Here is a 17,494-nt window from a genome sequence, read left to right as displayed (position 1 = left end):
CAAAATCTTGATCTCCAATACATTAGATATGTGAATTGTAACAAAATATTGATAAGCTTCCTTGACTCAGCATACTCTTACTTTGTCTATTCTCCTGTTTATTTCCTTGCATTGCATTGCGATCAACTAGTAAATTTACCAGTAACTTTAGCCAACACGTGTAAAATGATCACTGAAAAAATAAAACCAACAGCCAAGAACAACACAACCAATGGATCGACTCTTAAACCTTGTGCCTCATCTGTGAACAATTTCATCATTGTTGATGAAGAGCCACCAAACCCTGCTGACCTTGTGCTCAATGGTGTAGCAGTTGTAGATTGTGCCTTTTTATCTGCTGTAGACTTTCTCTTGACTGCGCTTCTCAAACCACCTGGGGCTTGGCTTCCTGATGCTGCTCCTGACGACTACAATTTTATTTATGTTAGTAAACTTCTGTATGAATACTATAAATTAATTCATTAATTCATTAATTAATGAATAGATAAACAAATAAATAAAAGTAAAAGCTATTGTTGATTTGAAACTGGTCTGAAATGATAATGAAAGAAAAACATGAAAAAAAACACGAAGCTTTAAGGCCAGGACAGCAAACCAAAGCATAGTGCAAAAAAAGAAAGCTTTCAACTAATTCAACATACCATTATGGGTGTGTAAGTTCTTGTTTGCTAAAAAGGTTGAATGTATAACTATGAGAAACCTGTTGATATTGATGTTGGTGTTGTCGTATTTTTTCAGTTGGTGATAATAGTCCCTCGCAGTCGTTGATTGTAGCCGTAGTGACTGTTGTTCGTGGTTCGTGGTTTGTGGTGCGTAATAGTACTATTGTGTATGTGTCCTCAAAAAAAAAGGTGCCTATGCTACCATATGTCATCAAAAGACGAAAGTGTCGTGAATCACAATTTTAGACATTAAATTTTTCGACGAAACAAAAACTAGAAAACAGAAAAACAGAAAAAAAGAAAAAAAGAAAAAAAATTAGTGCCTCCAAAACAAACTCAAAAATAATTATTATTCTCGTTGAATTACCAACTCAAGGGAGGTCCATTTACATACAATTTTTGGTTACTTATATTTTATATATACATACCTATTCAAACGGAAGCATTGTTTTTGGAGGTTCTTATAACACAAGAGGTATATATAATAAATAACCACAAATAGGTATCATACCAAAGGCCACTTGTCATAAGTTTAAACATCACTAAGCAATTTCGTCCATAATAATTGATCAAACCCAACGAGCTTCAACCATCCAATCAAACTATTTCAACGAAGTGGAATTCCCGTATAAATAATTTACTTGAACAGTCATGGATTTTCGGAATCTATCCACTACTCCAAATCAAATGGACTCATTAATGCAACGCCGACCTTCCTTGTCTTCTTTGTCATCTGCATCAGGTTATTCGACATCATCAACGCCCTTTACAGCTAATCAGAATACAAATACCACTACCAACCACAACCACAACAACAACAACAATAATAATAATAACAATAATCTTGATAACCACAACCAGAACATTGCTGTTAACAATGCTCCGCTGAGTGGTGGTGTAGGTGTTGTTGGTGTTGTTGGTGGTGGTGGCAATGGCAGTGCCTCTGGTGGTAGTGGCGGACCAAAGTCATTTGGAATAGGTTCAACTACGCCACAATTAACAAACCAGAGGTTGAATAATGTCAAGAACCTACAAACTTCGTGGTTGAATCAACCGTTGTCTACTGCTACTTCAGTTGGTCCCTGGGTAGAACAGCAGCAGCAACAAACTTTGGAGACGTTAGATAAGAAAGTTTTGGAAGAAACTTCTGCAGGTCATGTTTCTATCAGCAGAAGCAATGAAAATAAAAGAGAAGATCAGCCTCAACTTAGTAGAAACGACGATAGCATGGATCAAACAAAAGCTAATAATGACCTTAAACATAATGATAGTAACGAATTGAATGCAAGGCATAGTACAGTTAATACTGCATCAAATAGAGACAAGAGAGAAACTTCTGGATTAGGAGAAAAGGAACAAAGGGGCGGAAGACGAAACAATGTTAGCAACGCCAGCAACACCAGTAATGCCAACAATACTAACAATGCTAACAATGCCAACAAAAAAGGCAACAATGACCACGACAATGATAATAACGATGATGATAGCAACGACAGTAATGACGACAATGATGGAGAGATTAATGAAGAATTGATTCCAACAGCGATTGTTATCAAAAATATTCCTTTTGCTATTAAGAAGGAGCAATTATTAGATGTCATGACGAAATTAGGATTGCCATTGCCTTATGCATTCAATTACCATTTTGATAATGGTGTCTTTAGAGGCTTGGCGTTTGCTAATTTTACTTCAACGGACGAGACTTCCCTGGTGGTTAATTTGTTGAATGGAAGAGAAATTGGTGGTAGAAAATTGAGAGTCGAGTATAAAAAGATGTTACCAGCTCAAGAAAGAGAACGGATTGAAAGAGAGAAAAGAGAAAAACGTGGTCAATTGGAAGAACAACATAGAAACACGTCCAATGCGTCTTTGGCTTCGCTTTATTCTCAAGCCTCGACTACTGCGGCAACAAAGAATTTGAGTGTTGCAGGCGGCCAAGCTTCATCGACTCAGGAAAGAGCGTTTATTAACTTACCATTTGGCAACACACTGTTTGCCCCTCCTTCGATGGAGATTGACTTGAATGACCCCGAGATCTTAGAACTTTACACTCAGTTGGTTTTGTATCGTGATGATGTTACCAAGTCCATATTTGAGTTGGCTATTTCGCCAATAAACTTGACTGTTATTCAGAGAAAGACTATTTCTTATCTTTGTAATTACTTGAACTTGTTGGAGTTGTTTGACAATGGGTTGGTTATAGTCAGGAGAAAGCCAGGCTATATATCAATTGCGTACCTGTCCCTGCAAGTTTCGGCAAGTCAAGCACAGCAATTGCAACCACATCATTCCAACTCAATGATGAATTTGAGTCAGATATCGTCTGCATTGAACTCGGATCTTTTGAGATCTCAATCACAGTCTGCATTGCCATTGCCAAGAATAAGACAGCAAACACCTACTCCAATCACACCAAACCAGCATCAACAATTCTCTCACCTTCAACAACAAGTTCAACAACTTCAATTGCAGCAACAACATCAACATCAACATCAACAAACTGGCCAACAACAATCTCAAGCTCCAAATTTGCAAGGTTATTCAACATTTCTGCAACAATCCCTTGCACAACAAAGGCCTTACTCTCAGCAAGGATACTATCAGCCACCACAACAGCAGCAACAACAACCACAACTACAACAACCACCACAACAGCAACCACCACAACAGCAGCAACAACAGCAGCAATCAAATGCCCTTGGCCAATTTCAACCAGTTCATCCATCACAGGGAATTGCTCCTAACTCAACATCGGCGGCAGCTTTACTCAGATCAAGTAGTAATAGATCTTTTGTCGATGTTAGAGCGACCCCACCACTCAATAGCTTTTCGCAACAAGCTTTGCATCAGCACCACGGCCTGCTGGGACATGCCGGATCATCTATTACAAGCTCTCCGATTCAACAAAATCAACAATTTTTCCTCAGCAATGGTACTACTCACAACACCACGGTCAACAATCAATCGCAGCCGCAGACTCCATTAGGTGCAAACTCTAGGTTCCAACCTTTTACTCAGCAACTGCAAGTCACTTCTAGTTTTACCAATTTGCCACAGACTGCCACTAGCGAAGATTTCAATACTAGTGCCTCAGATATCTCTACTAAGTTGAATACCTTGGGGTTGAGTGGTTCAACAAATGGTGCATTTGATGGAAATGGGATTTGGGGAACAAAATAATGAAGAAGAATTTGAAAACAAAAGAAAACTAAAAAAAAACTACAAAAAATAATTATAAAAAAAAGTGAATTCTAAAAGATGCAAAGGTAATGAAAGACAGATATTTACTATTCTTTTAGAATCTGAAATCCTTTTTGTTTTTGCTTTTGCTGTTACCACTCGTCATTGTTCGCCTACCTCGGTTTAGTTGTTGTACATTTGTCTATGTATTTGTATTGGTGGTTGATTTTGTTTTATTTATGGATTTATGGATTTATGGATTTTTTTTTATTATTATTACTATTATTATTATTGTTGTTGTTGTTGTTGTTGTTGAGGTTTGAACCCACTTTTATAGACTTATTGATTTAACGAATGAATTTACTATAGAAACTACTTTTATTGTACATGTATATTGATTGGAACTTTACCAACTTTTTGATGTTAAATGTTTACCTTATGATTCTCGATTCTCCACAGTAAGTTTAGCCTAACACTTGTGTATGTTTGTGTGCAGTAGTGATAATTTCTTTTTTTCTCTTTTTTCTTTTTTTTTTTTTTTCTCTTTCTTCATGCGATTAATCCACAACAATAGAAAATACAAATCATCGAAGATAGAGAGTGTGAGAGAAAGAGAAAAGTAGAGGGCAAACAAATTACTCATTGATCGCCTTAGCAACCTCTTTTCTTTTAGACTATCTTGAGCTACAACTATTGAAGTACAGAAGATTAGAATAGAAGAGTAGCTTCTAACCAATTCAATTTTTATCAACTACAAGAAGAATTACTTTTGGGGGTATCAGTTTTATTTTTTTTTCTTGTTTACTTTTACAGTCATCGGTTATTGAGTTATCAAGTTATTCATTTATCGATTTATCAACAACTTTTTTAATCTAATCATTTTTGAATACGTGTAAATAATTTTTTTTTTCCGTATCCAAACATTCAATTACTACAAGACAAGAGTCATAAAGACCAATTAGAGGTTTAAGACATCTATTTAAACCTTTTGTTTTCTTCTTCTCAATAGCATCGTTGCTTATCCCGTTCCATAACAACTTTAACGACAAGAATGGGACAAATACTTTCACAACCAGTGACTGAGAAGCACTCAGAAGAAGGGCAAGATAAATACTTGGCGTTTGGTTTATCGTCAATGCAAGGCTGGAGAATCAATATGGAGGATGCACATACCACAATTTTGGATATGCTGAAGGAAGTTACATCCGATGACGATGAGGATGATGAGGATGATGATGATGATGGAAATAAAACACAGGATGTCGACTCTGTTGCTGCAAAAAAACTGAGTAGTGAGAAGTTGGTTAGTGAAAATGACAAGACAAGCAGTTCTTTGCCTAATGATCATACTGCCTTTTTTGGTGTGTTTGATGGTCACGGAGGTGAAAAGGCTGCAATCTTTGCAGGCAAGCATTTGCATCGAATAATCAAAGATACAAAAGAGTATAAGCAAAACAATTACACTCAGGCTTTGAAACAGGGCTTTTTGGATTGTGACCAAGCAATCTTGAAGGATATACTTATGAGAGATGACGAAAGTGGGTGTGCTGCCACCTCTGCCATCATTACCCCACAATCCATTATTTGTGGTAATGCGGGTGATTCTAGAACCATTATGTCTATTAATGGGTACGCAAAGGCATTGTCATACGACCACAAGCCATCAAATGAAGGCGAAAAGACTAGAATTAGTGCTGCTGGCGGGTACGTTGACATGGGTCGTGTCAATGGTAATTTGGCCTTGTCCAGAGGTATTGGAGATTTTGAATTCAAAAAGAATGCAGATTTACCGGCTGAAGAACAGATTGTTACTTGTTATCCAGATGTTATTGTTCACAATATTGATTACGAACAGGATGAGTTTGTGATCTTAGCATGCGATGGTATTTGGGATTGTTTGACCTCGCAGAAATGTGTTGAATGTGTTAGAAGGGGTATTTATGAAAGATGGTCTTTGACCGAAATTTGTGAAGAGATTATGGATTTGTGTTGTGCCCCAACTTCAGATGGTACTGGTATTGGATGTGACAATATGTCGATTGTCATTGTTGCTTTGTTGGATTACGCCAAGAATGAAACGTTGGAGCAATGGTATGACAAAATTATCAAGAAGATTGAGATCTCGGAAAACGAAAAAGCAACTTCCACCTCAGAACAACCAAAGTTTGGTCCAATCTCAGAACCATATGAAAAGATTTATAAAGAAATGTATGGAAATCAGTATGATATTGGAGTTGCGGGTGATTTGAATAGCAACGGTGGAGGCAGAGGAAGTCTGGGTTTGAACGGATCCATCTTTGGTCGTGGTGGCTACGACGACGAAGATGGTACTGGCGAAGACCACAATGGTAATGGTACTGGCGGTGCTTACGATGATGACCCAGGAATGAATGGTGATGCCGTTTCATTATCAAAATTGTTGTCTTCCAACGCGCTCACCAATGAGAACGGTGTGATTTACTTAGACACGTCGTCGGCTCAAAACATTCTTGCAAATTTGGGTGTAGTCGGGCTGTACCATCATGAAGATGCCGAGCAGGAAAAGATTGAGGAAGTACAAGGTGACAGCAATGATGAAAGCGACCACGAAAATGGAAAAGCGAATGAAAAGGGAAGCGAAGATGCTAAAGTAGTATAGCTTAATATAGTGAAAGTAATTAGGTTTATGATTTTAGAAATGAGTTGAATATAATTGTTGAAGAAAAGAATGAAAAGAATAAAGAGAACAAAATATAACAAAATATAACAAAACATAATAGAATACAATTCAACAGCGTCTGTAAAAACAAAAGATCAATTTTTTGAAATTTTTCTTGTGAAATACTCAAAATACTCAAATTACTCAATTCTTAAAATACTTAAAACATTTGTCTTGATAAAATTTATAAAAACATTAAACGGTCTATCAATAAATCATATTCGTCTACTCATCCTTCGTTCTTTCCTTCTGTTTCTCTCGCACTACAAATATATATATATATATATCAATGTGTGTGTGCATTTAATTCCCGCCGCCCTTACACAGGCTTGCCACCAATAAACTCACTCCATCTTTGAACCTCCTTAGGCACAACTACGGATTCAGGTATAGTGTCAAACTTAACTTTATCACCAATCTTTGCTTTTAAACACGAGGCAAATAATTGCGAAGTATTTGGCTCATTGAACAATGGGATTGCAAAGTCAATAGCATTACGTCTCATCACGTAATCTTCGTCTAACAAGTCTTCTGCTCTTGCTCTGGCCAAGTTAAAAACTGCTCCAATCTTGTTGGCCTGGAAAATTTCTCTCAACGCACGCTTATCAGTCTTGGGGAAATCAATGATTTCAACAGATTCAGAAACATGGCTTTGTAAATAGTCTGCAACTGGTTGGCTAGCAGTGTAGAATTTGTAACCCAACCCAGAAACAGTCTCGGCAACTTTAGCCAATTTGTCGTTGGTCAAGTCACCACCAAACAAGATACCTTGGCCTGGCATGGGCAAGTTAAAGTTCATTGTAGATTGCATGGTTGTCCAATAAGCCTCGAGAAGGTCCTTTCCAAAGCAAGCAATCTCACCAGTAGAAGCCATTTCAACACCCAAAAATGGATCTGCGCCTGCCAATCTTGTGAATGAAAATTGAGGAACTTTTGTAGCAACGCGATCGTATTTCTGATTCATGAGGTTAACTGGTTGTGGAACATTTTCATTAATTAATGCCTTGACTGCAACGTCAATGAAATTTATACCAAGCACTTTAGAAACAAATGGGAATGAACGAGAGGCACGAATATTACACTCGATAACCTTCAACTCGCAATTTTTATCGTCAAGAGTACCATTTTGATCATTCTTGATGATTTGCATGTTGAATGGGCCAGTAATCTTCCATGCATGAGCAACTTTATCGGCAATCTCTTTCAAACGGTCAAGTAAAGTTTGCGACAATTGCTGTGGTGGTAAAACCAACGTAGCATCACCAGAATGGACACCAGCATTTTCAACATGTTCAGAAACGGCATGAACCAAGACTTGACCATCAGAGGCCACAGCATCGATATCAATCTCTTGTGCACCCAAGATGAATTTTGAAATCACAACGGGATGCTCACGAGAGACTTTGGCAGCATTCAGTAATTTAGCATCCAATTCACTTTTGTTGTTGATAACTGACATTGCCGCACCTGACAACACATAAGAAGGACGCACTAAAACAGGGTAGCCAACTTCATCAGCAAACTTTTCGGCTTGTTCCACTGAGGTTAATTCCTTCCATGCTGGTTGGTCAACCCCAATGGAGTCCAAAATTTGAGAAAATTTGTGACGGTCTTCTGCCTTATCAATATCCTCCGGGTTAGTACCCAAAACTTTACAACCATTGTTTTGCAATGACAATGCAATGTTTTGTGGCAATTGACCACCAACGGAAACAACAACACCTTCAGCATTCTCAAGCTCGTAGATGTCCAAAACTCTTTCCAAAGATAATTCTTCGAAATACAATCTGTCAACTTCATCGAAATCAGTTGAAACTGTTTCTGGATTATAGTTAATCATAATAGTCTTGTGCCCGCTATCTCTCAAAGCACGTGCAGTTGAAACAGCACACCAATCAAATTCAACCGATGAACCAATTCTGTACACACCGGAACCCAAGACCATTGTACCGTGTTCGTTAAAGTCAATGTCGGAGCTAGTAGCATTATATGTCGTATACAAGTAATTTGTGTTTGCAGGGAACTCAGCAGCCAACGTATCAATTTTCTTGACAAATGGAACAATACCAAACTCTTTTCTAACTTTTCTAACTTCCAACTCTTTAGCATCAACGCAGAGACCAATTTGTTTATCTGAGAAGCCCAATTTTTTTGCACGGCTCATCAAGTCGCTGTTGATATTTGATAATGATCCAGCAGCTTCTAATTCACGGTACATATTAACGATATTCATTAACTTGTATAAGAACCATTTGTCAATTTTGGTCAAGTCGTGGACCTTGTCGACGGAATAGTTTTCGTGCAATAAGGCTTGGCCAACCGCTAACCATCTTCTATCGGTTGGGTTTCTCAAAACATCATCCAAATCCTCGAAATGGTCACCTTGGAAACCAATATACGATGGGTCAATTTGTCTAATAGCCTTTTGGAATGACTCTTCAAAGTTTCTACCAATGGCCATAACTTCACCTACAGATTTCATTGCAGATCCGATGTCACGCTTGACGTGTTGGAACTTTGACAAATCCCAACGTGGAATCTTTGTTACCATGTAGTCTAATGAAGGCTCGAAATTAGCCGAGGTGGTTTTTGTAACAGGGTTTGGTAATTCGGGTAAAGTGTGGCCAAGAGCAATTTTTGCTGCAGTGTATGCCAATGGGTAACCGGTTGCTTTTGATGCCAATGCTGATGAACGTGATAAACGTGCATTAACTTCAATAACTCTGAAATCCAATCCATCTGGCTGCAATGCGTATTGAACGTTACATTCACCAACAACACCCAAGTGTCTAATAATCTTAATTGCAGCAGTTCTCAACATGTGGTATTCCTCGTCTGATAATGTTTGGGATGGTGCAACAACAATGGAGTCACCAGTGTGAATACCCAATGGGTCAAAGTTTTCCATATTACAAACTGTGATACAGTTACCAACACGATCACGAACAACTTCATATTCAACCTCTTTCCATCCTTTTAATGATTTCTCAACCAAGATTTGTGGGGCTAAAGAGAGTGATTGTGCTGACAAGTTTCTCAATTCTTCTTCGTTTGCTGCAAATCCTGATCCCAATCCACCAAGAGAGTACGCAGATCTAACAATTATAGGGTACCCAACTTCCTCGGCAGCTTTCAATGCATCATCGACTGTTTCCACAGCGATCGATTCAGCAATTGGGATATTAATCTCTTTTAATGCTTGAGAAAACAAGTCACGATCTTCTGAGGTTTCCAATGTCTTTATTGGTGTTCCTAGCACCTTGACTCCATACCTGTCAAAAACACCCATCTTGTCCAACTTGACACCAACGTTTAAACCAGTTTGCCCACCAAATGTCAACAATATACCGTCTGGTCTTTCTCTTTCGATGATGTATGTGATATACTCAGGGGTAACTGGTAAATAGTAGATTTCATCAGCCAAAGCATGAGACGTTTGGTTTGTAGCAATGTTTGGATTGATCAATATAGATTGTTTATTAGCTTCTTTCAATGCTTTAATGGCTTGTGAACCCGAATAATCAAACTCACCTGCTTGACCAATGGATAAACCACCAGAACCAATGACAAGGACTTTTGACACGTCAACTAGTTTGTGTGCATGTTCGTCGGTAAACTTTTTGAGCAAGTCATTTCCAGCGTATTTCAATTCTTCCTGTAGTTTCTTGGTGCTTGTTGAAAATGATGATTTTGCAACGGACAGCACAATACACAGTGTGCTATTTCGAGCATGTTTCAACTGCTGCGAAAGAATACGGAAATTCTTCAACAACATCTTGATATCAGTGAAGAGGTTAAAGAACGACGATTTAATTGAGGAGAAAGAAGAAAGAAGGAAAGGAAAGGAAAGAAAGAAGAAAGGAAAAGGGGAAAAGAAAGGAAAGAAAGAAAGAAAGAGAAGAGGAAGGAAGAGAAAAGAAATAGTAGTAAGGGAGTGTGGTAAATTAGTCAAAATTGTATCTTATCTGGGTGTCACAGTGCGACACACATTGGACGCTCTGTGCCCTCGTTTCCGCTAAGTGAATATTTGGAGAATATTGCACGACATAGGAAACTTGAAACTTCAAACAAGATGAGTTTATATAAATAGGAACGAGAAGTGGTAAAATTAACTTATCACTATTATATAGAAATATCGGTAAAATATAGATTTTATACGGTCAACTACATTGAACACAAATCACTAGGTGAACGTGCAGAGTGTATACTCTCACGATTCTCCTTACTAGTGACTTTGTATGAGACAATTTACTCTCTTAACTTATGAGCATTGAGACCTTTATAGGTGCGATCATTGACAATTACACTTAGTTGGAATATAGCCTATCAAGTCACGAACTCAAACCGCTGGTATCGGTGAGCTACCAGCTCAAACCGATGCTCAGCAGTCGTACACTTGTTACTTGTGACAGTGCTATGCGACAGAATGGCGACCAGAGTGAGGAACTCAAATCCTTGCAAATCATGTTGTTTGAATGATTTGATATGGTTACCTAATATTTCAAGTAATTGATACATTGGTTGAGGCTACTGTTAAGCAGTATTGTCGACCAGGATATTGAATGATCATGACATTTCAATACCTTGGCATTTCAACATTTGGTCAATATCATTTATGAGAAGGACCTGTGGAAGAGTAAATCTCCTATCCACGAATTAATAGCTTCACTATTGTGAACTACAGTTTAAAGGAGGAGCTACTCCTCATTGGAGAACTATGCGAGTTTAGTCCAATGGAACATAATGCATCGTAGTCATCGGGACGTATCCGAGACTACACCAGAAAATATCAAATAGCGTATACTGTCAACACTTTATGATGGAATATTCACCCATCAGTTGACAAAGGGCGAAGGTTGTAGACGTTAGACAGAGTGCAACTATAGACCGAATAGAGTCGTGTCTGCTGACTTGGCTATAGTTTGAAGGCTGTACGTGTGATAGGCATGGCGTTGAAACGAGTACCGAAGATTGCACGGGTATAGGTGGCTACCCTCAATTGGTGCAAAGATCGAGGAAAGTATTTTTAGGATAATGACCACATCCCTAATTTGGGTTTATATCATTTTTTTAAAAAAGACTTATTACATTCTAGAAGGTAAATAAGCACCGTTAAAGCAGCGTTTAAGAAATCATCATTACTGTCTACGGACTCATCTGAGTATGATGGTAGCAGACTAAACAAACTACACGGGTTATCGGTGAGGTAGAATTACACCAGATAAAAACGGCGGAGATGGTAACTACCGAGGGAAAGACTAAATTGCATCTCGCAAGAAAGACTATATAGCATCTTGAGAGAAAGACAGAATTGCATCCCGAAAGAAGCAACCAATTATTATTATGAAACTACAGTGTTTCAATAGGTCGTTCAATCATCACTTTATTAGAGATACTGACTTAGCGCCTGCTATATAGGAGGAGTCAAATCCGAGGCACTCATTTATTGTCGACAAAATTTTTAAGATGAGGCCAGGATACACGACTATGCGCTGGTGAAAAATTTTCACCCTACTCAACAAAAATTGTTGTCCACGACCTCTTACTCGCGTGACGAGAACTATAAGTATTCCCGAGATTGATTGAACGAAACCCTTGATAATTTGGAACAAAGGGTTTATCTACCATAAAAACATTTCACCAAAAAGTTTAACACCAAGTATATCACATATTACATTCAAGCAAAATATTATTCCAAAAACTTGAAAAACTTCTACTACAAATGTCATCTTCAACAAAAGATTCTAAGACCTCTAATCCTACTCCAAGGAGTATCAACCCTGGTCCAAGTAAACCAGACCTTGCTGGTGTCGACTCATCTTCAATTTCCGGGCAGTCTATTTCTACCTCGGGAAGAGCCGATATGAGCGAAGGTGAAGATGAATCTCCTGGTTTGAAAAGGACAGAAGCTCCTCAAATAAATCAGGTTGAGATTAACGAGATCTTAGACTTGAAATCTGAGATGATGATGATGCAAGAGCAGATGAAACAAATGACTGCTATGTTTAAAGCCGCTATGATTCAAACAGTCCCGCAACTTAGCACTCCTGTACCAGCTAGGAACGATGAGGCTAACAAGGCCCAGATTTCGGATGATAACAACAGCATAACCCTGCCAACTGACGTGCAAATGAAAGTTCATCCGGAAGAACACACATTTTCACCAGGACGTAACTTCCCTACCTCGAGGCCACACTCACTCGCTTCACCCTTGACTCACCAATCCCGTCAAAGTGGTACTCCTAGTGCTTATGGATCTGATAGATCTGTTGCATCTTACGATGGTATCCTTTACCATGGAGAAGTAGTCCATAGCGGATTCTGGGTTGAAGGCCATGAAGAAGCTTGTCAAATCATAAACGAGGCAAGACAGAGGTACCCTCATGGGGAAGACGTCAGGGTAATTCCATACATTCGAGTCCCAGACATAGCTGTCGAAAAGGCATTCATGGCGTACTACGACAAACTCCTTGCCAAACAAGGGAGAACTCAAAATGACAATATGGCACTCGGTCAGTATGACATTGCAAAACGTGTCCCTTTGAAGTTCTCCGATGAGGAAGGTTTCATGTTCTGGTTAAAGTCGGTTTTGTGGCACAAACACACCTACGGTGTTCCTGATAAGCTCATCATTAATGAGTTAAGGAACGGAGCTAATTTGACGAAGTCAGAGTCGTTGAAGGACATGATTGAGATGTCATGTAAGAGTGAGGGCCCCTTTGAACAACCGGTGGTTGATTACTTACCTATCTTGGGCAATGGGGGCACTCCTCCAGAAACGAACCAAGTTACTGATGTTATGACTGCTATCCATGATGCTTTGAAAAAGAAACATAATCCTAGAGTGAAAATGACCATTATTGGTATTGCTGTCAAAAAGTATTTGAGGATCACCAATACATCTCACCTAGCACAGGAAACATGGATCTCAATCTTTAAGACCCTTTTCGAAAGGATGGGTAGTGTCATGGATCAAATAATCATGTATATGACCCCGGAAGTTAAAATCGAAAAGCCGGGAAGGACTGGACCAATAGTCACGTTTGAAGATGCGTCGATCATAAAGATTGGCCTTGGACTCCTCAAGAATAAACCTAACGATAAAATCATTCAAGGTGTCAAATCATACGATTTGACATTTGAGAGGATCTGGGATGCTGTTAATGCAACATTTCAAACGAGGATGCATCTTATCTCAGATGACGAAGAAAAAGATGCCGGTACTACACTGGTGTCTAAAGGTGACAAATCACAAAAGACTACTAAATGTAATTTTTGTGGAAAGTACAGACACACTGTTGATAGTTGCCACTTATTGGTGACTGCTTTGGATGAAAAGTTGGTAAAGAAAGTCGATGGGAAGTATTACTTAGCAAACGGTGAACCGTTGGTCATGGATTTCTATAAGTGTCCCCTTTTAAAACACCTGAGCTTGAAATCTCTAAGTTCTAATGCGAGGCATCGCACGCCCCCAACAAAGTAAGTCCAAGGCAGCACAAGTTATGGAGGTAGAGGTTATTCCTAAGAGTACAGTCACTAGTAACTCTAGAGAAAATACCCACCACGAACGATTACCGACAGAAGTGATGCAATCTAATTCTCATATAATGTCTGATTCAATAGATGAAGTGATTAAACCCGGACCCATCATGATTGATGACGTCCCGGTTTACTTGGTGCACGCAGCCAATGCTCAATCTGCTAAGAAGGTAGTGAAGGATTGGACTGCGAAGAAAGCCCATCTCCCTAGCTCGCGAAAAGATGCTCACAATAAGTTGAAGGCTGATAAGGTGAAACAGCAACTCAATGCAGCAGTTAGACAACGGCAGGAGATGGAGAGAGTGGAGCGTGAAAGCGCACCTAGCCCTGTAACAGAGCAATCTATGCAGGAGTCCCGACGGGAATTAGACACTGAGTCCCCGCCGATCGGAGAGCAGTCTCCACCCTATGACTCACATTTACCATTCCTGGAACTCCAGTTTCCAGATGAAAACATAGACGTAGACCCAGACTACGAGTATGAAGAACCTAGCTCGGCTGGTATTCGGTTCGAACCCTCCGCACTGACAATGGATAGGGAATTAGAAAACCTAGCCATGGAGGACACCGTAGATCCTGATGAAGAGTTAAAGTTATTCCTATCCGAAGGAAAAGGAATTGAACAGACTTCTACGCCACCGGAGAATGGAAACATGATGAGTCACCCTCAAGAAGAAGTGCCTAAGGTGAAATCTGACGTTGTTGTTAATGAACCACTTAATGAGGAACAGGCAAATGCTACCGCTGATGATGGAGTTGACTCCCCAGTGGCTGACGATTCAATTAAACTCTTTAGTGTCGAAGACATCTTGAGAGAGAATCAGCTAGATGAGCTTGCCAAATTAAGTGCAACGTCCGACCAACCACACCACCTTGCTGACGATTCCACTGATCCACAGCGGAAAAGTCAGCGCCGAGTACGTACTAGTAAATTGACCATACTAGACAAACAGGCTGCATTCAAAGATGTCATGAAACATAACTTCTTCGTGTTTATGGATCTTTCGAAGTATTTGGGAATGCACGATGATGCTCGAGCCATGATGAGAGAAAGTACTAAAGCTATGTTGGTTGACAGAGATGTTTTGCAGAAAGCCCTTAAGGATGGTATTGCCAAGTTCAAGAAGAAACCAGTTGTTACTGAAGTAAATCTGACGACCACTTCGACAGGCTACCACCAACCAGGGGTCACTCAAGAACTACTCTGTTTCCCCGCATCCATACATGGCCGTAGGATAGAAATGAAATACGACACCGCGGCCCAGTTGAGTTTGATCAACCCGCAAACACTAAAAGGGTTACCAATTAAGCCTTTTCCCTTGAGCCAGCCAGTATTTGTTCAAGGTGTTAATAATGACACCAAAGCAATTACTCAGGGAGTGTTTTTAGATGTTACTGTCCATTTCATCTCCTTACCTGCAATCCTCTATTTGCACGAGCAAATTCCTGTTGGTCAGGTACTACTCGGGTTGCCATTCGCGCGGAAACGTAACTCTCGTTTATCACCATCATCAGTAAACCCAATGGAGAGTTTGTGCGCATCTTGGAATGGCAGTCATAACATCAGTAACTTGGTTCGTTTCTGGAGGAGTGCCCCCATTGCCCAAGATAGGTAAGTAATCAACCACCGGTTGTTCAAAGGGGCCCTCACTCTTACATGACATCTCAATCATGTCCTTCAACGACTCTGACTTCGTCAAATTAGCTCCGTTCCTTAACTCATTAATGATGAGCTTATCAGGAACACCGTAGGTGTGTTTGTGCCACAAAACCGACTTTAACCAGAACATGAAACCTTCCTCATCGGAGAACTTCAAAGGGACACGTTTTGCAATGTCATACTGACCGAGTGCCATATTGTCATTTTGAGTTCTCCCTTGTTTGGCAAGGAGTTTGTCGTAGTACGCCATGAATGCCTTTTCGACAGCTATGTCTGGGACTCGAATGTATGGAATTACCCTGACGTCTTCCCCATGAGGGTACCTCTGTCTTGCCTCGTTTATGATTTGACAAGCTTCTTCATGGCCTTCAACCCAGAATCCGCTATGGACTACTTCTCCATGGTAAAGGATACCATCGTAAGATGCAACAGATCTATCAGATCCATAAGCACTAGGAGTACCACTTTGACGGGATTGGTGAGTCAAGGGTGAAGCGAGTGAGTGTGGCCTCGAGTTTAGGGCGAAGTTGGATCCTAAAGTACTAGCAGAAGTTAATGTTGTTACCATTGAAGCTGAGCCTAATAACAGTTATAAGAAGATCCCACTTCAAGCGCTTAGAAAGTACCTTGAGGCACGTACCATTCCCGTTTCGCACAACGCACCTGCTGACGCCAGACGTTTCATCAACCGCGCACTAGAGTTCTATTTACATGATGGAATCCTTTACAAGTTAGGTCGGACCGGTTCATACACTCGACGCGTCGTTTATGAGAACAATCAGGTTGAACACATATTCAATCTTGCTCATAGAGATCGTGGTCACCCAGGAGTTGAGACTACGTTCAATCTAATAAATACTGGATTCTACATTCCGAACCTCTATCGCAGACTTGCCGACTATATCAAACGGTGTGTTTATTGTCAAAAGGACCAACCTGCAACTAGGCAGCGGGATCCATTGTACTTGAACTACCCGGCTGGTATGTTTCATACAATCGTCTGTGACTGCGTTAAGCTCCGTGACGCTACTGTTGTCGTTGCACGTGACGAATTTCTGGGATGGCCCGAAGCTCAGGTTTTACCAAAGGTTACTGCAGAGGCAGTAGCCGACTTTATTTATTCAAACTTTATTGCTCGTGTAGGAACCTTTAGTGTTTTGAAAACCGACAATGGTCGTGAATTTCACAATGAGGTCCTCCAGCAATTGCTCTCAAATTATGGCATTTCTCCATCTTATTCTGTACCGTACCATCCGCAGGGGAATGGGATGATCGAAGCGTCGCACAAACGACTTATCAGATTCATCAAACTGGTTCCAGAGAATAAGAATTTGAGCAAAGTTTTGAATGCTGCATTGTGGGTGGATCGTACTACGGTTCGTAAACGTACGGGATTCACACCACAATACTTGGTTTTTGGATTTGAAGGTAATAATCTGCTCCAATCATTGATGCAAACACCATCTGATATACAACAATACACGGAGGACGAACTATTCAAGTTCCGCGTTGGTCAGTTTTATTTCCGTAAACAACAGGAAGACTCTGCTAAGGAAACTCAACGCCGCGATCGGGATCATCAGAAGGAAGTTTTTGACAAACGTTATGACACTAATGTACCGATCAAGAAAGGAGACTTAGTCTTAGTTTACGATGCTGCTACCAACAAGATGGGCTTGAATTGGTCGGGTCCTTTCGTTGTCCGGAAGGTGCTGTCGAGGATTTACTATCTTAGTAACCTCCAAGGCATTCCCA

General features: G+C 39.9%; 6 protein-coding genes across 6 annotated transcripts; 4 read left to right on the top strand and 2 right to left on the bottom strand. All coding sequences in view use genetic code 12, as the record gives it.

Annotated features, from left to right (window-relative positions):
- Positions 1–122: 122 nt before the first annotated feature.
- Positions 123–644, bottom strand: SBH1 (Arf guanine nucleotide exchange factor sbh1; the record flags this gene model as incomplete). Its single annotated transcript, XM_061119150.1, has 2 exons — positions 123–407; positions 642–644. 2 exons carry the CDS (start codon positions 642–644, stop codon positions 123–125), a joined length of 288 nt encoding a protein of 95 aa, XP_060975133.1.
- Positions 645–1,349: 705 nt separating this feature from the next.
- On the top strand, positions 1,350–3,842 carry PIN4 (Peptidyl-prolyl cis-trans isomerase pin4; the record flags this gene model as incomplete). The annotated part of the gene is made up of 1 exon (XM_001527613.2): positions 1,350–3,842. The coding sequence occupies one exon, from the start codon at positions 1,350–1,352 to the stop codon at positions 3,840–3,842; it is 2,493 nt and encodes an 830-aa protein (XP_001527663.2).
- A 1,051-nt stretch (positions 3,843–4,893) lies between these two features.
- PTC2 (Protein phosphatase 2C 2) lies at positions 4,894–6,480 on the top strand (the record flags this gene model as incomplete). The annotated part of the gene is made up of 1 exon (XM_001527612.1): positions 4,894–6,480. The coding sequence occupies one exon, from the start codon at positions 4,894–4,896 to the stop codon at positions 6,478–6,480; it is 1,587 nt and encodes a 528-aa protein (XP_001527662.2).
- A 379-nt stretch (positions 6,481–6,859) lies between these two features.
- CPA2 (carbamoyl-phosphate synthase (glutamine-hydrolyzing) cpa2) lies at positions 6,860–10,315 on the bottom strand (the record flags this gene model as incomplete). The annotated part of the gene is made up of 1 exon (XM_001527611.2): positions 6,860–10,315. The coding sequence occupies one exon, from the start codon at positions 10,313–10,315 to the stop codon at positions 6,860–6,862; it is 3,456 nt and encodes a 1,151-aa protein (XP_001527661.2).
- Positions 10,316–12,262: 1,947 nt separating this feature from the next.
- Positions 12,263–14,023, top strand: PVL30_000172 (uncharacterized protein; the record flags this gene model as incomplete). Its single annotated transcript, XM_061119149.1, has 1 exon — positions 12,263–14,023. One exon carries the CDS (start codon positions 12,263–12,265, stop codon positions 14,021–14,023), a length of 1,761 nt encoding a protein of 586 aa, XP_060975132.1.
- A 19-nt stretch (positions 14,024–14,042) lies between these two features.
- Positions 14,043–15,695, top strand: PVL30_000171 (uncharacterized protein; the record flags this gene model as incomplete). The annotated part of the gene is made up of 1 exon (XM_061119148.1): positions 14,043–15,695. The coding sequence occupies one exon, from the start codon at positions 14,043–14,045 to the stop codon at positions 15,693–15,695; it is 1,653 nt and encodes a 550-aa protein (XP_060975131.1).
- Positions 15,696–17,494: the final 1,799 nt, after the last annotated feature.

The sequence above is a fragment of the Lodderomyces elongisporus genome, chromosome 1, assembly GCF_030384665.1.
Source record: "Lodderomyces elongisporus chromosome 1, complete sequence".
Taxonomy (NCBI): Eukaryota; Fungi; Ascomycota; class Pichiomycetes; order Serinales; family Debaryomycetaceae; genus Lodderomyces; species Lodderomyces elongisporus.
The sequence above is the reverse complement of the archived record's forward strand: the minus strand, read 5'-3'. Positions and strand labels throughout refer to the sequence as shown.